This window comes from Acanthisitta chloris, unplaced genomic scaffold (assembly GCF_000695815.1).
Source record: "Acanthisitta chloris isolate BGI_N310 unplaced genomic scaffold, ASM69581v1 scaffold19153, whole genome shotgun sequence".
NCBI classification, from domain to species: domain Eukaryota; kingdom Metazoa; phylum Chordata; class Aves; order Passeriformes; family Acanthisittidae; genus Acanthisitta; species Acanthisitta chloris.
In genome coordinates this window covers 19267-38799 of record NW_008663480.1, presented here as the reverse complement: position 1 = coordinate 38799, position 19533 = coordinate 19267, and the positions used below count along the sequence as shown (strand labels likewise).

Sequence of the window (19533 nt, the reverse complement as noted above, 5' to 3'; positions counted from 1 at the left end):
TTAGATCATTGAAGAAACTAGCTCCTGATTAAAGGGATCTAGTAGTGTTAGATGTGCCATGAGGAGGTGGAACAGGAAAGAGCAGTGTGAATACTGATGCCTGTTTATATCTCACACCCAACTACTGGCTCCCAGCTCTTGAGAGCTTTTCCTCTTTAAGATTTGGGACTGCAAATCCCAATACTAAAATGTGGCATGTATGATGGCAATTATATAATATTTTCTGGTTTTTTTGCTCTGTGGTTATGCATTAAAAGTGGGAACATGATATGCATGATCTGGGAGCATATCTACAGACAGGAGGAAAAATACCAACCAAAAGACAACAGTGTAATACTCACTACATGAGAGGTTGTTACTTGTTGTGACTTGCATTAGAAGCCACTGAAATTGTAGGAAGAGTGTGGGTCACCTTTCAGGGAGCTATGCAGTGTGCAGACCTTGCTGTCAGCAGGATCTTTGCTGTTGATACTGAGAAACCAGAGGAATTGAGGTTCTGTTCTTTTTCTTTCCTAGTGATCTTGAGTTGTCTTCTGTGGTTCACTGTGCTGTGGGTAGACCATAGTCCATGTAAGACAGGAAATACAGTGATGCTCATAAAAACCAGAGAGATTCCTCATCCTTGTCCTTCCTCTAGATTTTTTTATTTATTTGCCTTTTCTATACCTCTCAAAATGTTAGGTTTATTAAAATAATTATGGCTTCTGTATAATGATAGAAATCAAAGAAATAGGAACAGCAAGGTTTAACCTTTACTTGTTCCTGTACTAAAAGTGTTGTGGATCCTGGTCTGACTAGAACCATTAAGAATTAAAACTCTTGTAATTTTCATTAGCTCCTTGAGCAAAACTTTATTTGCTCAAATTAAAATCTGTCTATGGCAGTAGGATGGCTTTTTGTTTTGGGAGAAGGAGCTATTTGTTGCCAGGGACAGGAGAGTCTCTTTGTACTTCCTGCTGTTGCTCAATGTGGTGCTACTGGAAACAATGTCAGCTTCCCTTGGCTTGGTTGTTTGTGTCAGCTGGGTCTTTGGGAAGTCTCACTTTGCCTTGAGGAAGGCAAAGAGAATATATCCCTGCAAGACACTAAGAGGGAGAATACTCCTTGACACACAGGCTAGGGACAGGCTGGTTAGCAAGTGAATATGAAGATGTGTACACTTACTTCTCTCTCCCTCTCCCCTGTTGTGTGAATAGGAAAGTTTGTTTTCAGAGAGATGGAGTTGAGGTCATTGGTTTTTAAACTGGGATATCAGGTGAAAATGTCAGATACTACTGATGAATGTACAAGTCACTTAGAAAGTCAGAATGACTGAAAACACTTGGAAGAGGCATAAGAAGTTCACCCCTATCATGGGCATGATTGATTATGCCTGCACTGCATATGATCTGGATGCTTGGCTTTAAAGTCACGTATTTGTCTTGTACTCAGGGGCAGGGTGGTATAACTGAGTGTTTCTGAACTCTAAAAATTATCTTGGATAGTATTGTGAACATTAATTTGTTTTATTTAGTGTATTTAATAAAGACATGATCTTTTCCTTGCTTCAGGAAAAATCTATATGTATTTCCTCAATTTATTACATGAGGAAGAACAAAGATACTGGAAATGATTCTCCAAAGAAATCTGTTTGTTCTCTGCACCAGGTGTCTTCTGATTTGAAATAAAGTTTTGTGACAAAAAGATGGTTAAGCTTAGCTGTAAAAAATCCCTACAAAATATTTAAACTATTTCTACTCTTGAAAATATTTTTGTCTGTTTGGGGACTGTGAACTGCATTTCCTTTCTAACCTCCCTGTAAGTGCACAAGCATTCAGTACAAGCATAGTACTGTGTCATGTTGCACATAAATTAATATGGTATATGTAAATCATGGAAAAACTCTCTGTAGCACAGCTGAAACTATCTGAGGACATGTAACTGTCATCAGTATGAACACAGAATTGGGTTGATGGATACCTGTGAAGGGTTTTTAAAACAGACCTCTTCAGATGTGTTCTGCTTAGTATGGAAATAAGTACCAATATATGATCATCTTAGCAGGTCAACAGATAAAAGGGATCTAGTAGTGCTAGATGTGCCATGAGGAGGTGGAAGAGGAAAGTTCAATTTTTTTATTTATCTTAGAAAAATTATGGTTCAAAGTGGTTAATATGATATAGTCTGCAAAGGACACAGTTTACATTCTGAGGTTTTTCTCACTTTATACTTAGACGGATGTTTTCAGCATGAGTTCCAGGAAGACTTACAGTACACAAGACATGGTGCCTCTCCTAACTGCTTTTTCATTCTTCATCATCTTTCTTACTCAGTTTCGTAACTCTCAGCTTTGTCCTTTACAGGTCTCATTTCCTATCCTTAAAGTGCTTGAGGGTTTCCTTCTTACTGAGTTTAAAGACAGACACTTTAAAAAGATAAGATTAACACAGAAGTGTGTATTTTTTAGGAAGATTGACTAGTCAGTAGTAAAATCTGCTGGCCTAATCCTATCCTGTTCAGTTTGTCAGGTGTGAGCTGGAGGAAGGGAAGAGTCTAATGGTCTGTGCAGAGAATTAATCACTTAGGGAAAAGAATTGTTAGAGGAGCTTTGCATTGGATTTTTTGTTGCTTTTCTGATGCTGCTCTTCTGCAGCAACATGGAGTATATCTTTTGTCTTTTGCCTTTTAGTCTTGCCAAACTTATCTGTTGTTACTGTGGTTTTGGTTGTGTGTTGTTTCCTGTTCTGTGATTCATCTTTCCTACTCTGTTCTTGTTTTTATCTTCTTCATTTTACCCTTGTGTTTTGTTACTGCAACCTTCGTTCATCTTCCCTCAGCCCCAAATTGTACAGCATGAGATACTAAAGTCAGCTTTAATGTCCTGCACAAAAAATGCTATATGCCAAACAATACATCAGCTGTGTGTTTAAAAAAAAAAAGTTTCTTAAGGAAACCACCTTATTTCTTGTAACATTAAGAATTGCCCTATCTTATTAGCTATGTTATTATAAGAGTAGAATTTGCTGTAGCTTTCACCTGGACCAACACAAACTGATGTGTAAGACTTGGGAAAATGCTGCTTAACGTTTTAATTAAATTATTGCTTAAAACATGGGCATTTCAGCAAATGACAGATCTGACATTTGGTAGGTGCGAACAATAGCTGGGAAGCACATCCTGCAAGTATTGCATAGCAGATAATGAGAAAGAACACTTCAACACTTAAGATACAGTTTGGCTCCTAGACAAATGTTGACATAATTTACTTATTGTGATAGATCTGTTTTTTTGTGAGTAATCTCATAGTAGAAGCTGGAACAGAAATTATTAGCATGTGTACAACCTGGGTTTTTTTCCTCCTCCTTCGTTACAGTGTGCTGCTATGAGAAGTTAGCAAAGGACATGTGAAGGAATATAGCCCCATTTGAGATCTGATGGTATTTTTAGTGCACTAAGGAGAAAAAAAGGCAACAATTAAAGGCTTATCAGGTGGCTGTAGGTGTGAATAGTGCTACTGTTTCTGGTGATACATAATTATTATGTCTGTTGGTAATGCAGTACAGTGATTTATTTTTTTCTACATAAAACTTGGGAGTGATGTTGTTTTGGCTGGGGTGATTGTTTTGTAGTTTTAGCTTTGCATTTTTATTTGAAGATAAATGTTGTTTGATACGGTGTGGAATGGGGATTTCTGTGCTATGGGCCTCAGCGTGTTTAGCAGTGCTGCTTAAACCTTGGGTGAAGGATGATGTTTCAAACAGGTATATGCTTAATAAATTGGCAGATTAATTATGGAGACTGATTTCACCAGACATAAGCTTGAGCTTTGACTCCCTACCCTCTGTCAGACACCTGCTTCGTTCTTAAACATGCTGAGCAGTCAGCCTGTGTCATTGAGGTCTGATGAAACATTTTGGGTACTGAGCATGTTTAGCAAATCTGGTTGGGCACTAAACAGAAGCCAGATGTAAGTAATACACATGCTAAGGTGAACATCCTTATTTATATCACACTTCAAAACTAATTAATATGAAATATATAATATTTTGAAAATATTATTTCATTCTTTTTAAGCAGTTTTATGGTTGAGGATACACTAAAGAATTAAGAAGTGGATCCTGTTTAAAAAAATACAAACCACACTAATTTAAAAAATGACATCTTCATTTGTACTTTGACTTTATTCCAATCTGTTTTTTAAATGATGCTAGGCTGGAAATCATACCATTTCTTTTCAGTTTTGCCACAGTCATTAATTATTTTCAAGCTTTTCCACAAGGGTATCAGAGCCAGTGTAGTTCCATGCAGGGAGAGGTGGCACATGCGCTTTCTTCTACACTCTGTGATGCAGATGGCTTAGGGTTTGACATGGAGATACTGGTACAGAGCTGGGGCTTTTGGTTCTTGAATCTTCCCTGAGGTTTCAGGGAGTATCTGAAAATTTTTACTAAACAGTGTCCCATAGTCTTTTCTATCTTTATAGCAGCAAGAAAAGAAAACAGTGACAGGTTAATGGTTGGACTTGATGATCTTAGAGGTCTCTTCCAACCTTGATGATTCTATGAAAACACATGTATAAAATAAAACATTTTTAAGAGTAAGAGGCTAAATTTGAGGAGTTTGAGTTTGTACCATGTTAGGTGTTTTCTATGTGCTGGTTAGATTTTAACTCAATGTTGTCCCTTAAACAATAGTCTATGACTAAAACTTTCACTTCTGAACTGTTCCCTTCTGCATTATTATTAATTTAGACATGGTGGGGAAAATAGAAAACATAGAGAAGGGTCCACTAAACCAAAAAAGTATAACATGGCCCTGGAAGATCTTTTTTACTGCTTAAAATAGTCTGTGTTCACTGTAAAATGAATTGATTCTTTGAGGGACTGAAGGCAAGAAAGAAGGGAATATTTACATTTAGTGGGTAGTCTTTAACTTTTCAGTCTCCAGTTCAGCTAAATTCCTGCATTTGTAATTAGAACAGAGTAACCAGAGTTTAACTATGATAGTTATGGCTGTAATACTCAGCTATCTACACCTCAGTTTTTCTCTGCCTAGAATGGCTGATTTAGGCCCCAGCTTACACCAAGCACTGAGTCTTTCAGGAGCGTGAAGGGACATGAATGATCTTTATACTTGAATAAATCGGAGGTCACTGTGTCATGTCCTGACAAGTAGCTCAAGCACACTGGGGAGCTCACAGAAGACCTATTCATATCAACAAGGAGCAATGTACAGTATTGGTGGTGCTGTTTTCACAGTTTATTCTTTTGTGTCCAGATGGAGTGTTTGGGGTTGTGGACATGAGAATCTATTTTACAAGTTGGAGAGAAAATCTTTGTCAAACCACAATTGTTACTGGCTGACATAAGATCTGCCTTTAGGTGACTGGAAAAGTAATGGAATAATAGAGGTTTTTTACCTTTCTCTTCTTTTCTCTCCCATTGATCATCTACAAATTGTATTTCCCACAAAGTCCAGAACAGCTTGTTTCTTTTACTAAACCTGATTTTCTGTACTTTTAATCCCGATTACACTACTGCATCCCCTAGTTAGTTCATGCTTGAACTGTTCATGCTTCACCTGTGCCAATTCCTGTGAGTCTCAGTGAGACTTGAGAGTAGGAACCACCTTGTTACAGACTACATGTGTGACTAACATGCTAATTATGCAGTCTCTTCTCATTCTACATTGTAATTGTTCAGTGTCTTGCAAACTTCTGTAGTTCTTTATGGGTGAGCTAGTACTGATACTTTGTCATAGGAAATCTCTGCAGAAAAAATGTCACTGTTCTTGGTTTTCCTTCTTCAAGGGTTTTATAACACTGAAGAGCAGTAAGGTTCGTCTAGGCTATACACTTATAAAAATACATTCTGCTTATTTGTTGCAGAGTTTTGGATGTCTGTTTTCTGGATTTTTGAGTGGTTTTATTTGAGGCTTTTGTGGTTTTGCTTTGTTTTAGCAAATATTCCTTAATTAGCATAGTACCTGCTATGGCAGTTGAAGCAAATAGTAATTTCTTAAAGTATCTGCTCCTTATTGCTTGCTTTTAGGGTTTCTTTTTTACTTGGTGTTCTTAATGATGCCTGTACATTTCCAAAAATAAGAAGATTAGCAATATTTAGTCTAAAACTGACATCTGTTTGTGCAAGTTATTTTTGATGAGCTTTTATGCATGGCTTGTGCTCAAAATCTGTCACTACGTTTTACTTTTTTGAACTAGTAAATGGTTTTGCTTTCACTGTCTCCACATTTTGCATCTTTCTTGAAAAAACTCTTGCATTTTACAGGTGTCTTTGCATTGACACTATATGCACTTCTATAATAATGCAAAGCTTTTTGTTTTAAACTACTTTCTCTGAACCATTATTTGCACCAAGATTCTGTGACATAATCGAATTTATGATTATTGCCTAATTATTTTACTCAACCTAAAATCTAAAATTGTTTAAGGCTTACAGGCCACTGTCTCCTTTATAGACAAGTAATCTGCTCATGATTCAGTGTTCTTGCATACTTTTCACACTTCTTTCTGTGTTAATGTATATCTCTACAATTCTGAGACACCAGTGTTTCTCTTTTTTTACCTCCTTCCTTCAGCAGTGATTTCTAGTCATGGTAGTCTGCTGTGGCACATAAGATCAGTGACATTCTCCTGGCATGTCTTGTCAACCACCATACACTTTTAGTAATCACATTTTGAATGGGAAATCCTATAGAATGTTTCTGCAGGCTTCTTACCACAGTGAACCACTGACTGTCTGCAGCTGCTCCCGAGTTAATAGTCCAGAGTGGTACATTTGAGTAGAAAATTGTTCTTTAGTTCCATTTATTTTCTTTGAAGATTTTCTCTGTATCTCATTGAGGTGATTTCAAAGGCATAAATCACTTTAATTTTGAACTGACTGCCTGTAGCCTTTTGTACCTTTGAAAAGACTTTCATTCTCCTTGAATATCCTGTTTGTTTAGCAGTAGTCCTTTGAAGCCGAGAAACCTGGAAAAGAACTACTCACAGACTTGTATCTCTGAGTAGCAGATATTTGTTTATTCAGCGCTGGGCACAAGGGGGATCGCTCCACCGAACGTGTGCAACCAGGAGTAAAAACTTCATGGTTTATATACACTAAATGCTTATACATATTCATTATTTCCAGGAATGGGTGGTTATTATTATAGTTAGTTCTTGGAAATCATTATCATGGTCTCCTCCTTTGTCTCCTCCTACTTGGCATTGGTCCAGTGACTTCTGGTGGTTGTCTGGGGGTCTTCAGTAGGAAGGCCGATAGTCTTCATCGGGTTGAACGTTTCACCTTTGGATTTAAAGCATGCTCTATAGTCCTGTTTTCCTGTTGCTAGTCCTCAGAACTGGTAGTATTCAGTTTATCATCCTCTTACCTTCTTGTTTTCCTTGAATTTTATCATTTACATCCATTCACAGCTTAAGCAATCCTACAAGTATGCTAATTTAGGTTGGCTAACATAAGCTCTCCTAAAGAACATCCTGATAAAATGCTTAGCTATTTTACTTTCTTTGTATCACCTTAACTTTGAGTAGCTTGTGTCCAAGGGTAAATAAGCTATGTAAAGGTGGTCCTAACTAAATTCATACATTGTTCTAGGTGACTATGAAATTTTGAAATGGTCCATCCTTTTTTGTTTCTTTTTAAACCAGACTGACTCTTATGTAGAGTTGGTATGGGAGAAGGTGATGAAACACACATCTGTCTTTCTAACCCTCAGCATTCTGGGGGCTGTATTCTAAAGAAAGTTTGAGTTGAACCTAAATGGTGTTTGAAGGGAAGGAGCTTGACTTAATTTTACACAGTGATGTAGTAACATCATAAGTAAGAATTATAGGATGATTGGGTTTGGAAGGGTCCTCTGGAGATCATCTAACTACTCTGCTAAAGCAGGTTCACCTACAGCAGGTTGCACAGGTGACCTGCTTCATCCAGGTGGGTTTTGAATATCTCCAGAGACTCCACAACCTCTTTGGGCAGCCTGTTCCAGTGCTCTATTACCTTCTGGACCCAGTCTTGTTCCAGCTGACCCTGGGGAACACCAAGTAGACTCTGCTGCTGATTGCAGCCCTCTGAGCTCTGCCATTCAGCCAGCTCTTAAATCAAGAGAGGTCATACTTAGATGTTTGAAAGAAAATGGGAAAAAAATACATTCAAAATCACCTAAGGGGCACCCAGCTTTGGGGATTTCCCAGGAAGTGATTGTCTCTTCTAATCCAAGCTATTTCTGCTCATTCCTAGAAGGCAGCAACAATGCCCAGAAAAATATGTACTATGTAGCCAGAAACCTATAACAGCCATAAAGTGGACAAGATATAAACAATATATTCTTGTTTTGCACTCAGTCATAAGTATACTGAATTAGTGTAACTGGCCACAGTCTATAAACACCTCCTTACACTGCTAATTGCATAACCCTTCTACTCCATGAGGGCATTTTCACAGCTAAGGAGAAACACAGGAATAACATCTAGCTGCAAAGGGAGATCTGTGTTTAATTGCAGAAATAGAGGACAGAAAAACATGTGAATCAACATTTCAAGTAGTAAAATCTGCAATCAAAACCAAAGATACAGGATAAGCAGGAAAGATTTCTGGTGGAACAAGAACAATTTTTGGTCCTAAGAAACAAAGATAATAAGGTCAGGAACAGATAGAATTGTTATTCAGGTCCTTTTCTTTTTTTTTGGTGGAGGAGGAGCATTTAAAACACCCAGCAACAGGAAGGAGAAATAAGGAAGGAAGAAGGAGCCCAAAACCTCACCTGTTCAACTCAGCAGCTTCAGCAGCTAGGACCATCAAGGACCACAGCGATCAGTATTTAACTGCATGGCATTAGCTCAGTGGTGTTGTGTACTCACAGTTAATTTAGGATAAGATGATTAGGGCCTAAGTGTTTGAATATGTAGTGATAGTGGCTGATAATGATTAAGAACTTAACCTTTGGCAGTGTTAACAAATGCCAGTCTAGTGAAGTGTGGTTTTGAAGTTTGCAGCTTGTTTTATTTATCAGATTTCCAAATCTTCCCATCACAGCTACCTTAAGCTTTACTGCCTTAAGCAGCAACTGCTTATCATGTTGGAGGCAGCTTAAGCATCTCTGCGAGTTTTTCTGTTTACAGCCTAGAATTGGTTAAGAAATTACAGGAATCACAGGCTAAATATGTGATCACTTGTTTTGAGGCAAAGAAATTGTGTGCAACTCCATCAGAACCCAATGTTGATGGATGTATGTGTGTATTTTATGTGAGTCTAGCTAGGAATCTAATGTGCTTACTGTAACTTGGCACTTCCGTGCATAATTTATGTTCAGTAAACTCTGCATCCAGCCACTTGCTTGTGTGCCTTTCTGTTCTGTGATCTTAAGTCATAGCAGCTTATTATATTTTCTTGCTTTTCCTGTTTGCAGTACAAGCTCCAAATTCACAGATTGGATCAAAGTGAAGATGAAAAAATCCTCTTAGATTGACTTCTGTTAAAAACAGTTGACTAACTTATGCTCTCTCTCTGGCCCCAGATCCACGTGCTTCCATATCGTCAGTGTGTGTGTGATCACTAGCTTGTGTTTCATTCAATTTATACTAAGTGATGTAAATTTAGTCTCTGGCTGCCAGAATTGTTCTTGGATGTGATTCCACAAACCTATGGAAAGTACTGTGTAGTATGTTAAATTTCTTTCAGAATTCTAAGGTTTTTCTTCAAGTCTTTCCCTTCGTTAGAACTGATGTCCTTTATGCTCAACCCTCCTATCTTTGGATATTTGAAAACTTTTTTTCTTTGTTTTTTTTTCTTTCTTTTTCTGAGAAGAAGAGAGGAGAGGGAAAGGCAGTACACAAATACTAAAACTTTCACAGAAAGGAAACCAGAGTTCTCTCCTACCTCTGAGCAAGTTCTGACTGTTGGAGTGTAGGGGAAAGGGCAAGGAAAAGGAGAGGCAATCATCTTGCTGCAGCCATTTTAAGAAAAGAGAGATGGAGAAGGGACTAAGTTATCCCTATGATAACTTTCCATAAATCTGAAATTCACAGGAAATAAGTGTTTCTGATTTCTTTTGTAAACAGACTTCAGAGAAAAGTTAGTTAAAATAGGTTACAAAGCTAATATAGCATTGATCTTGATACAGGAAGGAAATAAATGACTGTGTGAATGATAGACCTTTTTGATGCGTTTTGTAGCTATGGCTAATTGACCTTTTTTTCTGCTGAAATCTTTATTGCGTTTGAGTAACACATGAAAGTTGTGAAGTTTTTAATATAACCAATTCAAAGTTGTGTTTTGGCTTCAGCCCAGTTCTGGGCTACCCAGTGCAAGAAGGATAAAGAACTGCTGGAGAGCGCCCAGCAGAGCGCTACGAGGGGGACTGGAGCATCTCTCAGGCTGAGAGAGCTGGAACTGTTTAGCCTGGAGAAGAGATGACTGAGTTCCATAAAATTCAGTTTGCACAAATTGGGCTACATAGTATAGTATCACCTTTATGGCCAAAAATGTTTGTTATCTCAAGTGAACACACCAATAGTTACATTAATGACACAGAAGAATAAATGAGTTTGGCAAAATTTAAAATTCTGATAGAACTGTAGTGAAAACAAAAAGGGACTGACAAATGCAGATAGATTCCTTACGTGTGTGAGGGATTAGTGGAGGTTCTGCTTTTTGAGCCTGTTGTTGCCCTGTGCTTTATATGCAACCGTACTTCAAAAACCTCTTCTCTGTACTGGAATTGGTAGGGAGAATCTTCACTCACGAGTGAAATTAGCTGTCTTGGTATAAAGGGGCTTTCTAGTGGAGCCCTTGGATCTGTGTGGAACTTGAGCTGGTAGTGCCACACCAGGCACCAGCGCATGCAACTGTGTGTGTCTTTGCTTCTGAGTGATGTTGTTAGGCTATGCAAAGACCTCAGTGTGTATATGGCATTTACATAGCCCAGCTATCCCAAATAAAGCATTTCAGGTTTTAATCATGGAACTCTAAAAGTAGCTCGTTTCTGTAGCATGTTGTTGTCTGAGAGTCCTATGGCATGGATACAGCCATGTGAGACTAGTCAGAGGAAGAGAGATTAGTATGACAAGGCTGGACACGCTTACAGATGTTTCTTGTTTTCTTTTCAAACACTGCTGTCAGTAATTCAAGGCTCACATGTACAAGAGTATAACTTAACATTTGATTTTAGTACATATTTCTGTGCTAACATGATTAAATGCCTGTTTGTCTTCATATATATCTGTAGATACAGCCACCTGTATAATATGTGTTTTTAAATCTATATGTATCTGTGTATTTAGGTATGTATGTGTGTATGCAGTGGTTGAATTATGATGTAGGATGAAGCAAAGGTATGTCCAAGCAAATACAAAAGTGATGCTTGTACTCTAGGTGTCATCAAAGCTGAGCCAGATCTGCTTGTCTAGACAAGTATTTGCCCACATTAAATGTATTGAGTAAATGTTGAGTTTTTATTTTGTTTTTTTTTCCCAATAGCACACTAAATTGTTTTTATCTCAGAGGAGAAACAAAAACCTACAGAACATTTAGTGCCTGTTTTCAGTTCACCTTTACTGTAGTTATTTAAAATGTGTTAGTCAACTTTGTCTTCTGATTTTTTTTTATTTCTAGATGGTGCAAAAGAGTCTCAGCTGCCCAGTCAGGATGAACAGAATGGCTTCCTTCAACAAGAAAACAGAACATTCATTTTTTAGGATCATGTCTACAACATGAAGCATTTAACAGTACCTGTCTCAGAACATTCATCTATGACCTGAAATGTCATGATCCTGGGGAAAAAATGAGATTCCATTAATTAAGTCCATAATTTTAAAATGCATTTTTATGACTAATTATATTTGCTTATGCACAGCACGGATGCAGGATTCATAAACCAGAGATTATTTTAACACATGCACACATTTGTGTTTGTGCATTCAATATACAAGATACATAATTTTAAGCAAATTTTAAGTAATCTTTTAAATTATCTTTATTTATTAATAAATGAAGGCTTGGCAAGAAGAATTTGTCATCCATGGACATGAGTAAAGCAGAGTCCCCTGGAATGGATGATAATTTTGTATTTGGTAAAATCAATAAGTTAAAAGTAGAGCAAGAAGAAGACAACATTAACTGTACTCTAGAACGAACGGATATAAAGACAGAACAAGATGATTTCAAACATGCAGACAGCAGTGATGAACAGGAAGACAAAGAAAAGAACTTCATCACCAACAACCCTGGCAAATACTTGTCTGCAGAAAATGAAGATGAATATGGATCTCTTTTTTCTCAGTATAGTAGTACGTTGTATGATGTAGCAATGGAAGCTGTGACACAAAGCCTCCTTTCTAGCAGAAACATAAGCTCTAGAAAAAAGTCACCTGCTTGGAACCATTTTTTTATATCTCCTAGAGATAGCACTAAAGCAATATGTATGTACTGTATGAAAGAATTTAGCAGGGGTAAAAATGAAAAGGACCTGAGTACAAGTTGTCTCATGAGACATGTGAGGAGAGCCCATCCCACTGTACTAATTCAAGAAAATGGAAGTATGCCAAGTATATCCTCCTTTTCTTCATCTACATTATTACTGCCACCTCAGTCTGCAGATGTTGGAGATCTGAGTTCTATGTTATCCCCTATAAAACTGGTCAAGAAAATGGCTTCTAAAATACCGTCTCCGGATCGAATAATTGAGGAATCTGTTTCTATTGTTTCTTCTGAAGAAATATCAGATCTCTCAGTTTCTGAAAAGTGCAGCAAAGAAGAAGTCATAGTTAGTTCATCTCCACAGCTACCCAACAACCAGTATGATGACACTGTTGAGAATGTAGCAGAAAAAACAGTTGCAATTCCAAAGAGCGCTTCAGGTTCCAGAAGGAGATCTGCTGTCTGGAAGCACTTTTATTTGTCACCTCTAGATAATTCTAAAGCTGTTTGCATCCACTGCATGAATGAATTCAGTAGAGGAAAAAATGGAAAAGACCTGGGAACAAGTTGTTTAATAAGACATATGTGGAGAGCCCATCGTTCCATTGTCCTGCAAGAGAACGGGGGTGGTACCAGCATACCACCTCTCTATACTGCACCTCCAACTCTGTTGCCTTCTTTACTGCCATCAGATAATGATCTGAATTCTATGGCATCCTCTCCTGGAAAACTAACGAAAGAACCAACTTCTGTTTCTTCTTCTCCAGAGAGAATCTCTGAGGAGATCCATACTAATCTCACTTCTGGAGATGCTCTAGTGGAAGACTCAATGCTGTCATCTTCTGATGATATAGGTGAAGTCTCCTTTGTTTCATCTCCTGAAAAACAGTGTGAGGGATTAGGCCCACTAATATTTGAACCTACTGCTGTGTTTCAGCAAAATAAAAGGATTATGAAAAGACTTAAATCAGAAGTTTGGCACCACTTTTCACTGTCACCTGCAGACAGTCTAAAAGCAGTATGTAGATACTGCAGTTGTATGATAAGTCGTGGTAAGAAAGGAGATGTGGGCACAAGCTGCTTAATGAGACATCTATATAGACGCCATCCTGATGTAATTGGAAACCAAAAGAGCTTTCTTGATGTGAGTTTGGCAAATTCTCCTTATGCCACTTTGGCTTCTGCAGAATGTTCATCCTCAAAGTTGACTGACTTGCCTACAATGGTTACACATGATAATCAAATTATATTTCCTGTCAATAGTAAGAAGACCTCAAAACTGTGGAATCACTTTTCAATTTGTTCTGCAGATTCAACAAAAGTAATATGTACACACTGTGGACGTATAATAAGTAGGGGGAAAAAGCCAACAAATCTAGGCACAAGTTGCCTTCTAAGACATTTGCAGCGGTTTCATAGCAATGTATTGAAACCTGATGTTCCAGAGACAGTATTATCCTCATCTACGGATAATCACATGCCACTGCGCACAGAATTATTAGGATCTTCAAATTTTGATGAAACCAATGACAAGTTTTGTGACTCTCACCCAGTTGCCAAAAAAATCACAAGTCTTGTAGCTGAAATGATTGCACTTGACCTTCAGCCATATTCTTTTGTAGACAACATTGGCTTTAACAGGCTGCTTGAATATTTGCAACCTCAGTATTCTCTACCTTCTCCATCTTACTTTTCTAGGACAGCAATTCCAGATATGTATGATAATGTAAAACAAATAATTATTTCACATCTTAAAGAAGCTGAAAGTGGAGTGATCCATTTTACATCTGGAATATGGATGAGCAACCAAACACGAGAATATCTAACTCTGACAGCTCACTGGGTAACATTTGAGTCTTCGTTTCGACCACAGTGTGAGGATTACCATTGTTCAGCACTATTAAATGTGTCGCAGATTGATTGCGACTACAATGGCATCAGTATTCAAAAGCAGTTAGAGTACTGGTGGGAAACATGGATTACTTCCATTGGACTTCAGATTGGGATTACTGTTACTGATAATCAGAGCATAGAGAAAACCTTAAATGAAGGTGATCATTCAAGTGTACAATGTTTTAGTCACACAGTTAATGTAATTGTAAATGAGGCTATTAAAAGCCAGAGAATGGTTCAGAATTTGCTTAGTATTGCAAGAAAGATCTGTGAACGTGTCCATCGGTCAGCAAAAGCAAAGGAGAAGTTAGCTGAGTTGCAGAAAGAGTATGAGTTGCCTCAGCATCAGCTAATACAAGATGTTCCATCCAAGTGGAATACATCGTTTCATATGCTTGAACGTCTTATCGAACAGAAAAGAGCAATTGATGAAATGTCAATCGAGTGCAGCTTTCGGGAGCTAATAAGTTGTGATCAGTGGGAAGTCATGCAGTCGGTGTGTCATGCTCTCAAACCTTTCGAAGCTGCAAGCAGGGAGATGAGTACACACATGTCTACTCTAAGCCAAGTGATTCCAATGATTCATATACTCAACAGAAAAATAGAAATGCTATTTGAGGAAACAATGGGCATAGACACTATGCTGAAATCTTTGAAAGAAGCTATGGTGAGTAGATTGTCCTCCACACTTCATGATCCAAGGTACATTTTTGCTACGCTTCTGGATCCCCGGTATAAAACATCCTTATTTACAGAAGAGGAGGCTGAACAATATAAACAAGACTTAATCAGGGAGCTGGAAATAATGAGTTCTACCTCAGATGATGATAAACCTGTTTCCAATGGATGTGATATAGGTTCACCATCGACAAATTCATATGGGGAAGATAATCTTTGGTCACTCATGGGTGACATGAAGAAAACAAAAGACCTGAAAGAGAGAGCAAAGTTACCAGAGGAAATGGTGCTTTCCTACTTGGAGGAAGAAGTACTTGAGCATAACTGTGATCCTCTAACTTACTGGAACTTTAAGAAGTCATCTTGGCCAGTACTGTCAAAATTGGCTGTCAGGTTCTTGGGTTGTCCACCGAGCATTGTTCCTTCAGAGAGATTGTTCAATACATCCAATGAAAGCAACAACTTTAGTCAGTCAAGGTTAATGATGGAACACTTTGAAAAACTTATCTTTTTGAAAGTGAATCTTCCTTTAATATACTTCCAGTATTGAAACTAATGAACAAACTGCTAGACTAAATCTATTGTTGCTCACTGGATATTAACTATCTATAACTTGGATTTTTAAATTGCTCCAGTAGGGGCCATGTATGACATCAGTGACTATAATTCCAAATTTTAGGTTCATTTTTTTTTCAGCTTTCAATATGTCTACATGTGCCTTATTCATAGTACTTCAGGCCAGATATTGTATATATGTTTTTTAAAAGTTCACACTAGAGATAGCCTGTCTCGTCAAATTATACAGAACTATGTAGGTTTTAATCCATAATTGTAAATGAACTTTACAAAAGCTCAGTCATTTTACAAGAATGGCAAAAAAAAAAAGAAAAAAAAGATGTAAACAGTTCTATTCTGTAGTTTTTTATTCAATTATGTAAAAACCATAAACCAGGTACTGTATTTTAGTTGAACATTGCTTTAATTACAAGAAAACAGGTTTTTGTAGTTGTCAAGAGAAAGCTGTACATGAAAGATGGGGTTCAAGCTGTCTTTTCAACATGTGGTGTTTTTAACTGCAAGCCCTAAAGTACTTAATGGATTAGGAAGAGTTATTGAGGAGGATGTGTTTACAGGAGACTGTTGACATAATAGCCGAAAATAAATCTTAAATTTAAGATGATATGGAATGTCAGTTATACAGCAATCAGTAGTAAAACTTCCCCTTCTGGGTTCTCCTGTTCAGGTTTTATGTTTTAAATGAACTACAGAAATACTCTGGGTATTTATAAAAGCTCTTTGGAAGTCTTATCAAAGTTTGTGAATTAACGCTTGTTATTTAATGCCGTGTACAAAAAAAAAAGGCAAGAAACTTACCACAAAGACTCTAAGGTCATTCTGAAGCCTTTTCAGATCTTTAGTGCATCAAAACTATAAGGTCCCTGTTGTAAAAATTGAGCCCTTACTCCTAACGTAATTTCAGTTTGTAGAACAGCCTGTCTTAAAGCTCCTAGTACAGAAATACCTGATCTTCTGATTCTCAGTAATAGCCTTATGGATATGGTGCACTGCTTAGACTTTTATGTAGTAGGGGTGATTCTTAACTGTTGGTGTCCATCAGGCAAATGGGATCTGGAACCCTGAAAACTTCAAATAAGATGGAAAAAATAGCCAGCATTTTAATTTGGAAGGAACATTCTCCATGGCTTAGCTCTAGCAAGATTCATCTTTTCAGTTCAGTTTTCATTGAATACTTTTTGGGAAACAAGTCATCATTTGCCTATGACCTTTTAGAAAAGTTGTAGCTTTGTTAAAATACTGTACCTATGCCTAATCTAATTTTGCATTTACTATGTTTTAGTGTATTTATAAATGGTGAACTCAGTTTCTGAAATTAAACATTTTATTTGCAATTTTCTAGTGGTAGTCAACACTGCCTTTTATTTTCAGATGGATTTAAGATAACCATTGAATAAAAAATGTCATACAATTGTAATCATAAATACACCACAGAACGTGCTATGTGGAAAGATTGGTTTTCCATTTAGCTCTTTGGACTTAAGCCTGGATTCTGGTTCTTTTCATTTCACAAAAGCTGTTTTAATCTCAGGAATATTTGTGAATTATTTCCCAGGTGGCTTTGTTTTCCATGTGCCGTTTCTCTGAACGTTTTGTAGTTTCAGCTATTTCAAATGTTACTCCATTAGTTATGTTTACACCTGTACTATTTAAGTAAATTATTATGTAGTGTCCTCGGGAAAAACTAATACTGCATTTTGCCTCCAGTATTTTGAAAGATAATTTTTACTTGTATCAACAGTCAGCTCTTCTTTGTTCTTCTAGAGTTAAATGAGAAGAGAACATGTTTTTTCTGCAGTAATAAAGCAATTTGTTCTAGTTTCTGTATCGCTGGAAGTAGGCGAGTTTGAAGCTGCTTATTGGGAAACATGTTTAAATGGTTACTGGTTAATAATTATCTCCCATTTTTTTTCCCCTACATTTTAACTGTGAGTGTAACTTTGACCTTTGTAAAGGAGATGTTTAATCTCTCTAAACCAGTGGAGAGGAAGGTAGAGGATGAAAATTTTTTTCTTCCTAAACAAGCGATTCAATTTTCAGTCAAGGTTGGAATGTAAATACAACATGTGGCTTAAAGCACTGTGGAGTCACATCATCCTGGGAGGAGTGCTGACAGTGAGCAAGCTGACCTGAAAATCACAGTTCTCTGGAAGCATCTTGGCTCCTCCAAAGGCTGTAGCTCCTAACTCCCCGTGTGGAAAGTTGTTGTGATAGCATTTTGTAGCCCTAGATTTGCATCTCACTCATCTGGATACTTGACTGTATAGTCACACCTTTAGTCAACCCTTTTCCTGAGAGCACAAGAACTACTCACTATTTTTAAAAGTAAAATTTTATCAGTTGAAGTTAGTCAACTTTATTTGTACCTGCAATTTCCTTTTTCAGTTTTTTGGGGGGTTGGGGTTGTTTGTTTAGGGGGTTTTTTTGTTTGTTTATTTTTGAAGGGTTTAGTTCTTAAGACCACTCTGTGTCAGTGTCAGCTGGTTAAGCATTATAGGCTTACATTAGAATTTTTTAAAAGATAATATGCAGACCCAAAAGGCCTTAAAATAGAAACACTTAAATTCTTAAAAACTTAAATAAAAATAGGAGAACTGAGCACAAAGCTGCTCTTCTCAGTTGTAAGCCTTGATCTTTCTGTAGGAGTTACAGGAACATCTTCAGTTCAGGCATTGCTGCCTGTGAAAAAAGAATGACTCTAAAAGAAGGGCTGAAAGCTTTCACTGAAGCATTAAGGTAAGTTATTGAGTGGGTGGATTTTGTTTGAGTTTATTATTTTTAATATAAACTCTTGGTGATGGCTAAAACTTCAGTTTTTGTGCAACCCTTCTCCTATTTGTAGTGGATAGGAAACCTGCCTATTTTTACATTGCCCTCCCTCAGACTAATAAAGCATAAACTGTAAACAGTGGGAGGTCTCATCAGGCTGAGTTTGTGCTGCACCAGTCCCTGTGGCACCAAACAGTTCTCTAGTGTATAATGATATGGTGACCCTGCAACAGTAATACTTATTTAAATAGATAATTTCAGTGCAACAGCAACTTTAGAAATGAAGTTAGTAAGCAGACTTTTGTCTTAGCATAGAAAGTGTAGATGATACTGAAGACTGAAGATAATGTCATTGTGAAAATCTTTTGCTGCTTTTAAGAGTAGGAAGGTGTAACAATTGTACACTGCAGCAAGAAGTATTTTTGTAGTACTAAAGGTAGGAAGGGGAAGAACTAGGGATCTGCAACAGCCTTTTCAACAATCTCAGGCCTTGTGAAGGGTATATAATGGAAAGGATCTGTTGAGATTAGGTGATGCTCCAGGAACCTGTGCCAATGCTTCCCCCATATTTGCCTCATTCCCTGCCCACCATGTCCAAGTGAAGGAAACGTGTTTGCAGAATTTGACAGCTTCTCCTTGCTCCCCAAAAATAGCTTCTGAATTTATAAAGAACTGGAATCTCTATCTAGAACAGTTTCAATTGCAGCATAAGGATGTAATTGATTAAATGTAGATATATAGATGACAAGCTCAAAGTAGATGTTTACAGTTGTTGAGATCTCTCCCTTAAAGTAGCATTTTTCTGCCACTATTCAGAGCTGATCCTATCAAGCTTTCATTTAGGTATCGCCAAACACAGGAAAAATCAACATACAATTAACAAATAACACTTCCCAGTTACAGATTATTTAGATTTTATGAACTAAGCATTTTAGTCTTTTACAAATATACTAATCTTTTGCTTTAATTCTTAGCAACAAGAAAGACTGATTCTTTACCTTCCTGGTTTCCATGCAAAGGTGACCCGAAAGTGCTTTGTTTCATAAACTGAATATGCCAACCAGAAATAGTAACCACAGCAATGTCCCCAACTCATGTATCAGCTTGGGTTCTCAGGGCTGGATTGATGTCTAAGCAGCCCCCTGTCTCATTTATTTATTGATTTTAATCTATTAACCAGTTCCTTCTTCCAGCTTGTTGACAG

At 37.3% G+C, this 19533-nt stretch overlaps 1 protein-coding gene across 1 annotated transcript; it reads left to right on the top strand.

Moving 5' to 3' along the window:
* Positions 1–11704: 11704 nt before the first annotated feature.
* On the top strand, positions 11705–15973 carry ZBED4 (zinc finger, BED-type containing 4). Its single transcript, XM_009071019.1, has one exon. It carries the CDS (start codon positions 12016–12018, stop codon positions 15532–15534), a length of 3519 nt encoding a protein of 1172 aa, XP_009069267.1. The 5' UTR covers positions 11705–12015; the 3' UTR covers positions 15535–15973.
* Positions 15974–19533: the final 3560 nt, after the last annotated feature.